We start from the raw sequence: 11,884 nt of genomic DNA, 5'->3' as shown, positions 1-11,884 counted from the left end.
TGCTTGGGCGGAGTCACGTGCGCGCACTGCAGTCCTGTCACTTCCTCTTCATGAAGAGGCGCGGCACACACGGAGGAACCACACACGGAGTCACCCACCGTACCACCCGATTCTGGTAAATCGGTGGGTGGCTTATTTGCGGGGGGGGGGGGGGCTTATTTTTCATTTTTCCCTAAAACGGGGGGGCTGTCTTATTTGATGGCCCTGCCTTATCATCGGGGAAACACGGTATCAGCTTTTTGCCTGTCAATATACTGGGGGAGAGAGAAGCAGCGGAAAGAGTTGGAGAGAAGAATGACAATGAGATAACTCATCATTCTGCTGCTTCTCCTTTCATTGTCCAATTACAGGCCTAGGGAGGGACAAGACCAGTACAGCAAAATCAGGTCTTCTGCCTTGCTAGACAGGGCTGTGTAAATGATCACAGTTTAAAGTTTTATAAAAAAAAAACCTTGACAATAACATCCTATATGCTCCATTTTGGTTTGTTAAAAACAAACATGATTGGTCCGTTATGTTATTGAGATGAGGAGAGGGCGAGGTGGTTTGTAGTCCTAACATGTTCCTATCATATATTGCTCCTCTATAGTTACAGTACAGTGAACGAGCATTTTTTGTCCTGGTTTAGGTAGGTAAGCATTAGAACGCATTAGAACCCCTTTCTTTATCATGAAAATTTCCCTTCACTTTCTCAATGTCACTAGGTTATGCAAAAGTTTCCAAAAGTGGAAAATGTAGGCAGGTGGCAGCCCCAGTATTTCTGTAACCATCCAAAAACAGCTGGGCGGTTAGTGAAAACTGCCGGAAGGTGCACCCACCTAAAAGCAGCTGGGGAGAACACTGTGTTGAATTTTGTACTACTTGTATGGACTTAAAATAAAAATGTTGACTTTGCATTAAAACGTCCCCAGATCTTACCCCCTAAATATGGTAATTTTGATAATAAAAAGTAAGCTGAAACTGTGGTGGAAAACAGGAGAAAATTAATCCTGATTTCAGGGTGACATCACTTTATATTCTCATCTGAAAAAAAAAATGTGAATTCTAAGTCTAATGAGAATGTGCTTCTGCAAGGTGTAGCAGATCATAGAATCCTTGCCTTTCTCATAAGATGTCACCCCCACCAAGGTGAATTATTCTGGGCATGTGGAGGCTGGGAAACAGGGAGACTTTACATTTAGATTTTCCTGCTATGGTACCAATATGGAGTAAGTAATAAGCTTTTTGCAGCAATGCCTTATTGCCTATTTCTGTTTTTTATGTTTTTTGTCTGTTCGATCCTTCTGATGGAATCTCTTGTATTTTAGGTGATGCCCCATTCCATTGTACGCTCTGCAGTTCCAAGTTTAAAATAAACTCAGATTTGAGAAGACACATGCGTGTCCATACGGGAGAAAAACCCTACCGATGCGAGTTCTGTGACTTCTTCTGTGCCATGAAGGGAAATTTAAAGTCCCATATACGAATGAAACACAATTCAGAATGCACATTTAAGTGTACGCAGTGTGACTTTCAGTGCAGCAGTAAGGGAGACCTACGACAACACTTGCGTTCCCATCTGCCAGAGCTGCCAGTGAAATGTTTGGAATGCAACTATTCTTGTGCCAACAGAGCGGCACTCAAAGTCCACGAGCGGATTCACTCCCAGGACCGACCATTTAAATGCCACCTTTGCCAATTTGACACTAAACAGCGCAGCAACCTAACCACGCACATTAAAAAGGTTCATGGTGACGATGCAAACTGCAAATTTGACACCCAGAAACCAGAAGGGAACTTTCCCCGGCAGTATGGCTCCAGGAAAGGTAACAAAGTGGACGCAAAGAAAACTTTCAGGTGTGACCTCTGTGAGGCCTCATTTGTTAGAGAAGACTCTTTACGGAGTCATAAAAGACAACACAACGAAATCATGCTGCAAAAAGCTCAAGAATTATCCATGCTACAGATTTCGGTTGATCCGTCTAGACAAAGTGATGCTGACAAATCTTGTAAAGATGACACTGTCACAGCATTTATTGTTGGTAAAATAAAAGTAGATCACGAGGAAATTCATTCTGGGGCTTCTTTGACAAATACAGACTCCTCCGGTGAAGAAAGGAATGGACAAGAGTCGATGGCCAGTGACCAGCTCCATATGTTGAGTCACGTCAATTTAATGGCTTCCCCTCAGTCTCTAGCGTCACAGGTCATTGTATGTGAGACAGTTGTCCCAGGTTCACCAGGGCACGATAGTGAGGACTCCATACAGGAGGTGCTTATAGAAAATGGTGAAGAAAGTGACCAAGATTCCCCAGAGAACCCAACATTTATCTCTGCTTCGGGTATGAGCTGTTCTGACCTGGACGGCCTCAATGCCTTAATCCAAGAAGAGACAACTGTGGTGATTGTGGACAGTGAAGGTGGGGAGAATCCTGGTGCATCTTCCCCAATGTACCCCACATCACCCCAAACTGATTCTCCCAAACAAAGTTACACTATTGAAGAAGGTGATGGCAGTTCTGAGCTGCTGTGCCCTGCAGACTCCATACCAGACTGACTTACGTTACGCCACTTATCTCTGCTGCCTTTAATTTTCTTTCTCCAACAGTATTGTTTGGGGTACTGGTTTTGTATGTGAACCATGGGAGAATTGCGACCCGTTTCTGTATTAGCTTTTTTTTTTGTCCTGTCTGAAGCAACCTATGAAAGAGATATTGGTAAAAGGTACACATATATGGTACGATAATGCTGCAAGGGGCGACGGACGACTGTTACTCCTCCTAACTGGAAATAAATTATGCTAAGGGATTATTATGTAAATGGAAGTTTATTAATACAAATAGAGCACAGAGTTTGTTTTGTAATGTTTACATAAATTTTATTTTACTGTAAATGAATATTGTAAAAAAGAAATAAAATTGTCCATTCAAATCGTGTTCCTACTGCAGGTGACAAACTGTCTACACTCAACCCAATGAGAGCAGACAATTCTGCAGGTGACTCTGGTGTCATCGCTGCGTTACTGCGCACAAATCTAAAAGATGTTTGTGGATTTATTAGGTTGAAGGTTGTGTTCATATACATTTATACCTGGAAGTCATTTAAATTAGGCAGTCCTAACCCTTACAGCTTTCACATGCAATAAATATCATTTCGAAAGCCATGCCTGAACCTAAAACTTTGTTAATTGTAAAAGTAAGTTTACAGGGGCAGTTTGATGTACATTTAACCAAACCCATGTGATATATAGGAGTTTATCAGCCTTTAGATGTGGTACCTGCATTAGTTTTCTTTATTTTAGGCTTTTTTAAGTAGAAGTTCTTTAAAGCAGACCTATGATCCCATTTTGAATATTATATAAAATGGTAAATATCCCTTTTATATATTAGTAGTTAAAAAGAATTTGGGCAGGTCTTCCCCTCCTTCTATACCGGTGGTAAAAACTGAAAATGAAACCTGCAGCCTCTTGTGATACTTGTGTCACATATCACATGAGGCTGTGGGCTGCTTCTTCTGCACATGCCTGAGATTTATTTCTTATATTGTAATAAAAAAGTGCTTAATCTCATGCATGCGCAGTGGGATCAGTACCTATTTTGTCACATTTGCAGGAAGACATCCCAAGCAATCTCACGTCTGTGCAGTACAAGTCTGGGTGATGGGAAGAAGAACCCAGAAAAAAGAAGATGGCCAGGCTCACTGTTCTGTCCAGTGCTGGAAAGTGGAGGAAAGCACAGACAGTGCAGGGCTCAGTTTGTGGAGGGATTTTCACTGGTAAAAGTATATGAGTTCTGCTTTAAGCACTGATAAACATTTGGAATATAAGATACACTTTATTGTCAATATAAGGTAATAAACTTGCAAGCTGTCAGGACCTGCAAGTTCCCTTTTTTAAATTTTCTGCAATTTAATACAAATATGCTATGAAATGTATGTGCCTAAAGAAAGGACCTAATAGGTTTTAAAAGGTTAATACAGTGAAGCTGATCCCAGAATAAATAAATTCTTTACCTCTTGGGGGAGATGGTTGTACTCCAGCTCTAATCATTCATCCATTATTGGGGGATTCATTGTATCCATTGACCATGTAGCAGCCAAACTAGTTCCTAATCCTGCAACAAAACCAGTGAGACTGCCTGGGCATGCTCCTTAGCAGCAGAGACCCTACATTTTATAAAATCAGCCGTTTATACCTACCAGGATCAATTCATAAGGCCAAAGTTCAGCTTACTTTAACACATTACTTAGTAAGTACTCTCTTCCCAGAAACCTATAATACAGGTTTGCTCTTGATTGGCCTACAAAAGTAAATCCTCAAAATGCAAAATGATTCAGATTCATGGCTTAAGTGTTTTATGATGGATCTTGCTGCAGTTTCAGATGCTGCAAGCAGAGGGCGCAACAGACCAAACTATAGGCCACTAAAGTATCAGTGGCTATAATGTACCCCTAATGCTAGCAAAAGTTTTCACTGCAGCCATTTATTATTCAGGGTGCTAAACACTTTACATATTTACAAGTATTGCTAAATGCCTCTCACTGATCTCCGTCAATTGACTGATATTGAAGTGCCAAGTATAATTGAGTTAACCTGCTTTCTTTTTATACCAGACCCATTATGAGTTAGTTCAAGGCTACATCAGAAGCAAAGATTCCAGGCAAGGGAAGAATAAAACCTGAAACATGTTGACTACACCCTTGCACAAACAATTTCCATATCTGTGCTCATCATAAACCTGCTTGGCTTTGCCCCTGGGGGTTCACCCCACCTGCATAGAGTGAAATGCACCTTGCACTGGTTTGTAGTGCAGTGTTGTATAACATTGCAGGGTTTATATGCATGTGAGGTAAGGTGTAAATTGAGCTAGTTTTCTTCCAGCTACCCGATAGACCTTTATTTACCTCTACGTATTGGGCCTAATGGCTGACCCCTTACTGTGATCACATAATACACAGAACAGCATTATATGGCTACCACACATTCCCATCTGGCAATGAGTAAAATCTCCCCAGCCTGTAACTGAGCTAATAGCAGGGGGGGGGGGTTAAAGGATAAGAAGATTAGCTAGCGTGTACAGAAATGGCGGATGGTTCTGTGGACAGATTGTGTCAGACATACAAAGTCAGAGGAAGCACTACAACCTGATATCAGTACAAATTTAGCTCAATGTGCTCGCTGTGAATATGTGGAATAAAATGTAATTAAGTTTTATAAAGTGGAAATTGAAAAAAGTCTCTTTGTTATATTCTTGTGTTGTACAACTGATCCTAGAAAAGCCAGCAAAGGGCAGCAATTGCTTATAATATGGTGCTTGATTAAAATAAATATCAGTTAGGGCTAAGATCTACTTAACTAAAGCAGCAGTCACCAATCAGTGGTCCAAAAGAAAATTTTGGTGGTCCTTTTTTGGCCAGTGCACCCCCCAGCAGGGTCAGGGGAAAGACCCTTCTGGGGGGGTGCACCAGCCAGAGCTGTGCACCATGTTCTCAGACGATCGCAGGCTCAGGGCGGTGGGCTGGGTATGTCTTTGGACACAATCTGCATCCTGACATCACTCTGGGTCTGGGGGAAGTGTCTTCCCCTATGTGTGACACATGGCTCCCCGCGTATGCGCAGTACGGAGTCCGTGAAATTACTGGTCCGTGACAACCAATAGGTCGGTGACCACCGAACTAAAGTCCCTCTTTGAACATTTGGAGATCCAGGCAAGTGGTTACAGAAGAAAAGGACAGGTGATGTCCCTTCTGCAAAAACTGCTCTTACCTGCCTTATCACCTTACAGCTGTGCTGCACATGCTCAGATCAATATTGATTTCCAGGGAAGCTCAGCATTCCCCGCTCCCCTTGTGCATGTAAGGAATGAATGAACTTGGTAAAGCCAATCAAGAAAGCCACGGGAAGTGAACAAGAAGAAAGATGGCAGCATCCTGAGATGGAACAGGAGAGCTAAGTAATTGCAGGTTTAGTTCCATTTTTAAACACATCGTACAATATATTGGCCAAGCACTATTTATGGGGCCATGGTGTATCCTAAAGCTGAAGTTTATAATTTGCTTTCCATAGCACATCCTATGCAAATGTTGCTTTATAAAAGTAATTTTTTCCAAATCTGTGGTCATTTCTCTTATATATCCAGATGTAACACCTTCCCGTTGTCATGCTTTACAGTCCAATCCTTGAAATCTATATACATGCCCAGGCTACAAGACATCATTTATAAATATAAAAACATCCCATCCCTCACTTGTTTCACCCAGGAGAACCCTGCAACTGAACTCAGAAGTGACATGGCTATTAATGAAGAATTATTGGACAACAGGCTTGTGGTATCAGTTTTAGCCGGGGTCCAGGTTTATTCAATAAAACAGTTAGCGGCGGGTATGAAACCACACACAGATCACTCAGGATGAAACATGATGATGTTTCTGTACAATCTGTTCTTCATTTTGGATGATTTTGTTATTTTACTGAGATAAATGAACTAAACAAAGAAAAATTAAAAAAAATCAAAGAATTGCAAAAAGTATAGTATGAGCATAATGTAAAGATAGACCAGAGTGGGGGAAATAGTAAAAACTGTGTCAGTGGAGATTATAAAGTGAATAATAGAAATTAGATCAGAGTTTCTCATCCAGGGTTCCTCAGGGTTCCTTCTTCAATAAGCAATTTGTTCCTCTCAGGTCAGTATAAGTGACACCAATGATCTTTTTGGCTATCTGTAAGGGTGATCTAGAGCTGCCCCAACTCTCTGGAATGGTCTTCCTCGTCCTATTCGGCTTGCTCCTACTTTCTGCTCAATTAAAAGAGCGCTCAAAACCCATTTTTTCAAACTTGCCTACCCACTGTCTTTTGAAACCTTCACTACTTCCCACCACTACATATCCCCCTCCTATTGTGTGTGAATTCCCCCACCTACTAGATTGTAAGCTCTTCGGAGCAGGGTTCTCCCCTCCTGTATCACTGTCTGTATTAGTCTGTCATTTGCAACCCCTATTTAATGTACAGCGCTGCGTAATATGTTGGCGCTATAAAAACCCTGTTTAATAATAATAATAATAATATTCTTCCCAATTACCAGCAATGTAAGAGGAATTCTTCCTGCTGACCACCATACTGTGATTTGTGTATAAATATAATTATAGAAGGGGTTTCCTGAAACCTGAAAGTTATTTCAAGGGTTCCCCACGGTAAAAAGGTCAAGAAATACAACATTAGATGAATAGTTTACAAAGTAACCAGCCACAGGAGAAGGCACTGATGGAAGTAGTCGTTTCTATGATTTAGGTGCCACATACCATGAAGCTGAAATATTTATCTCCTTTGTCTCAATGTCTCAGTCAATGTTTCCATCACCTCCTCCACACATGCTTTGTTTTGTGACAGGCTTCCTTTAATATGGAGTCACAGAGGGGCATTATAATTGGTAAAACTTTATATAACATTATAATTAGTAAAACTGCTAAGAGCAGCAATCATCTAAAATTGAAGAATGGCTGCCTACAGTATAATCTACAGATGGAACAGCAATTTTTTAATTGTGCAATGAATTGTTATTGGTGTTGGTTACACAGCAGGAGATATTTGTTGCATTCCTTGCATTTATTTAATATAAATGATGATTATTTGCTGGCATTTTAATAGTACTTTGAGATACTATAAATTGCCCTAAGTTCCAGTGTTAAATATTTTACACTTCACATCTATATATCAGATAAAACATTTCATCTACAGGCAGCCCTTCTCAATGTGAAATGTATGTAATGATCACTTTTTATTTAAACCTGCATGGAAATAAGGCTTCATTTTTATTATTTTACTTAACTTTACTTTTAACCCTTGTCCTGAATTCATAGGAAAGCTATGGTCACCCCTATGAAATCATTCCATTAGGTGTGCTGGATATTGGAATGGACGTGCGATATTCAGGTAACATTTGTTCTAGGATCATTTTCCTGTTTCATTCTATTAGACCTCATCATAATCTGGGTATTATTTATTGGTGTTCTCCAAGCCATACTCTATAGAAGCTATTTGGGCGGATTTACTAAAGGGGTGAGGAATATTCCAAAAATAAGTTGTGACTATTCACCTATATTTTCCTCTTGATGAAAGAAGAGAACAATAGTTTTCTTTCCCCCCCCCCCCTTTAGTAAATCAGTGTACACTGGTCAGAAGATTCTACCCCTGGACAAGTAGTTGTGCTCATGTAAGGTAAAAATCTGTCGGTCCCCCGACGCCGCTCATCAATCCGCCTACATAGCTGTATACAGTGTGGAACAAATGGCAGGATAATATTAAGCTGTATGAGACATATTCATATAACAATCACTCAGGGCCTAGTACCATTATAAATCTATCTTCCCTAAGTGCAGGATGTTAGGAAGGTGAAAGTACAGATATCATCTTTTATATATTGAGGGAAAAAAACACTTTGCTTTGCATTTGGCCAACACAGTGGCTCAGTGGTTAGCACTCAGGCCTTTGCAACGCTGGGTTTGAATCTGGGCCAGGACTCTATCTGCATGGAGTTTGCAGGTTCTGCCTGTGTTTGTGTGGACTTCCTCCGGGTACTCCGGTTTTCTCCCACATTCCAAAAACATGCAGTTAGGTTAATTGGCTAATCCCCAAAATTGACCTTAGACTGTGGTAATGACATATGACTATGGTAGGGACGTTAAATTGTGAGCTCCTTTGAGGGACAGCTAGTCACATAATAACAGCCTTTGTACAACGCTGTGTAATATGTTGGCGCTAAATAAATACTGTATATTAATTTCTTACATGGTCTGTCACTAATAGTGCCTAAGTGGGGTGAACATCTTCGTATAATATGGAGAATCGCTTTCTCGAAATTCCACCTGCTGGTTGTTCCTATATTATGGTGGCAAATTATCTCAAAATAATTTCTACTGAGTAACAAAATCTCACCACTTATAAAACAACTAAAACATTTAGGGTACACACATCAGATGATTGTTGAACAATGTCAGCTCTACAGGTCAGAATAGTTATAAATTTCTCGGACATGTGTAGAGTGGTCCCCGGACTTTGTTCATCAACCCAGTGTGGCAGATTGATGGCTGATCTTTTAGGAATGGCGGGTGTGCATTCCTATGGGGGAGAGAATAGCGGGGTGCTGCTCGCTCATCCTTCCCCCCACCCTCTGTATGGAACAGTGCCGTGTTTACAAAGCTCATTTGTTTACCTGTCACTGGAAACGATCACGAAAGATCATTTCCAGCAACAATCACCTTGCGTCTATCTGACGTCTGTTCACAGATGCCATCCTTATTGTCGAGCTACAGCAATGGCCTTTATCAAGATGCCAAATATTACCTATATTACATTTGTCTTAGGGTGATGTTCCAGTGCGCCGCTCCTAATCAGTTTGTGGCACTGAAAACCACATGTGCTCACCTGATATCAGATCAAATTTAACACAAACCACAATACAAGACTTTTACTTTCCTCCCTGCACGAGAAGGGGGTGGAAGCCGAGCCGAACCAACTGACAGTCGTTTCAGACTTTCTTATCTTAATTTTCATCAGCAAAGAATTGTTTACCCTAAAATAGGAAACCGGTAGATTTTTGTCATGACAAATGCTGCAGTGGTCCATGGTTTATATTTCAGATAAACAGGAAAGATATGGCTTATGGGTAAAAGATTTTTTTTTAAAATAATATTGCGATGAGATGAGAAGGCCTTTTATTTCTCCTATGTAAAAACAAAATGCTTTTTTAAAATTTTCCCTCCAGCAAATTAAATTATTTTCCAGCAATGTTAAGCTTGTCTGGAAATGTCATGGGAGTGATGGGCAGCTCAAACAGGACTAATTATAGCTATAAAGGGGGTCATTGTCAGACTCTCCTGAGTTCAGTCAGCTGCAATGTTAGTTCAGCCTGCTAATGAGGAACACCAGGAGCTATTTTTAAGCTAAAACCCATTCTTGCCTGAGAATAACAACTTACCACCTATTATTATCTCAAGAAATGACTAGCCTTACCAAAAATGAAAAAAAATCTTCTATTGATGCCTAAAAAACAATCGCTTAAATATCACTGATAGGTATATTTACAGCAATGCACATATGGCAACAATTACAAATCAATGTGCTGGAGAATGTTATATTGCACTGGATTACGCTGTAGAAAAAATATTTATATTAATATTATTCATTTGTTATTTAAAGCTGGTGCTATTTAATTTTCTGTAACAATTCTGCTTCTGCTGCATTGAGTATCCCCAAAAAAGGTCGAAATTGCAAGCAAAAAGCACAAGTCTGAATTGGCTGCTAAATTTTCATTTCCATACCCAGCTGTGGTCCAGTTGCTGTTCTCTTGCTAAATGTCTTGCTGAAAGGGTCATCGTCTCTCCTTCAGAACTCATAACTGATTGCAAAGGTTTGCTAATGTTGTAAAGAGCTACTTTTTAAAATGGAAGTAGTTCAGTGGCTTTCGAAAAACTGCAACCCATCTTCCTTCAAATTCCTGCAAGAAAAAATAGTTTTGAACTACTCCCAATTTGTTGCATTGATATTGAAGACTAAATTGTGAACAGCACTGCATCAGTTTAGATTATGCACCCATGGGAACACAGCCTGATTCTCTGAGATTCTTTGCTGCAGAAGAGTGTTTGCTGCTTGTCCACTTTTGCTTTAGTCCCCTGAATTATGTTGGCAGAATTGTATTCAGTTTTTGATGTTTTAGCAAGGGGGGGGGGGGGGGGCACTTCACCATTATCTGCTGATTTGTCATTCTGCTGGGAATCCTAAATAATTTGGAGTCGAACTATGTAAAGAAATAAAGCAGAGAGTACAAAAGTATTCCTGCATCACTGAATGGAGATCTGATAAACATGACAGCCTGCAAGCTCTGCGTATTAATACTTTTCCTGATCAATTTATCAATCTTTCTCATAATTATTTATCAACAGCAGAGAATCTTGATGACATGCATTATCAACACTTTAATAATTCGTTTGTTTACACAATAACCATTATTTCCATTTTATTTACAACTATACTTCATAGTAAAAACCAAGACACCTAAAAATGAATCTGTGACTTTATGAAATGATAAATAAATTATAAGGATAACAGACTTATATTTAGGGAAGGCAATGAAATCATGAAGCCATGATCTTTAATCTCATGTTCATACAAATATAAACTGGTTGGTAAATATATTGTTTACAGAATCTAGGAGAGGAAGCCAATCCTGCAGTCATAAGGTTAGAAAATACCACTAGAGTGGTTTCCTGAGCCAATAGTACATAAGAGAAAAAGTGGAAATATAGCGGCTCTTTATGGCAGAAAATAAGTCTAGCATGACATAACATATACTTCTCAATTTTTTCATAATTGGTAAAAGAGGCCATAGCAATGTTTAACCATGACTTTATGAAATACTCCCACTATGTCCAAAATGTGGGTCAGTACTGTACTTATGGTCTCTCCCGACGCGTTTCGCCATAAACGAGCTTCCTCAGGGGATTGCCGAGACCTTGGTATATTGACCACGAGAAGAAGGTGGAGATTGGAGATTTTGAAAGGCTATCATAATGATGTAATAATTAATATTTAATCCAGTTCTAGTAGATGGAGGTATCTACGATTCAAATATGTACACTGGCTGCGGTTTTATTTTTTTATATATCTTCAACCTCAGAAGATATGTGTTGGATCTTGTAAGCAGTGTAATGAATACTATCAAAAATAGGGAAGGGTATTCCAAAAAAGATCCTATGGATTATTTGGGAGGTGCTTACGAGTATAAGGAAGAATCGTCCTTCCAAGTGTTGTGTGAGGAGCTATGGTGGAAAAAAGCTGGTGGCAGCTGTCCAAACCAGCTTAATTAATAATTATTACATCATTAAGATAGCCATCCAAAATCTCCAATCGAGT

The 11,884-nt window shown here is 39.8% G+C and overlaps 1 protein-coding gene across 1 annotated transcript in view; it reads left to right on the top strand.

The window, feature by feature from the left end:
- The window catches only part of ZFP64 (ZFP64 zinc finger protein), a 13,344-nt gene extending 10,429 nt beyond the window's left edge, over positions 1-2,915 (top strand). The window contains exon 6 of the mRNA XM_072414172.1: positions 1,308-2,915. Coding sequence (XP_072270273.1) covers positions 1,308-2,536 — 1,229 coding nt within the window. The 3' untranslated portion in view covers positions 2,537-2,915. The remainder of the gene's footprint in view (positions 1-1,307) is intronic.
- The last annotated feature ends 8,969 nt before the right edge of the window (positions 2,916-11,884 follow it).

Source organism: Pyxicephalus adspersus, chromosome 6 (assembly GCF_032062135.1).
Source record: "Pyxicephalus adspersus chromosome 6, UCB_Pads_2.0, whole genome shotgun sequence".
Taxonomy (NCBI): domain Eukaryota; kingdom Metazoa; phylum Chordata; class Amphibia; order Anura; family Pyxicephalidae; genus Pyxicephalus; species Pyxicephalus adspersus.
The sequence above is the reverse complement of the archived record's forward strand: the minus strand, read 5'-3'. Positions and strand labels throughout refer to the sequence as shown.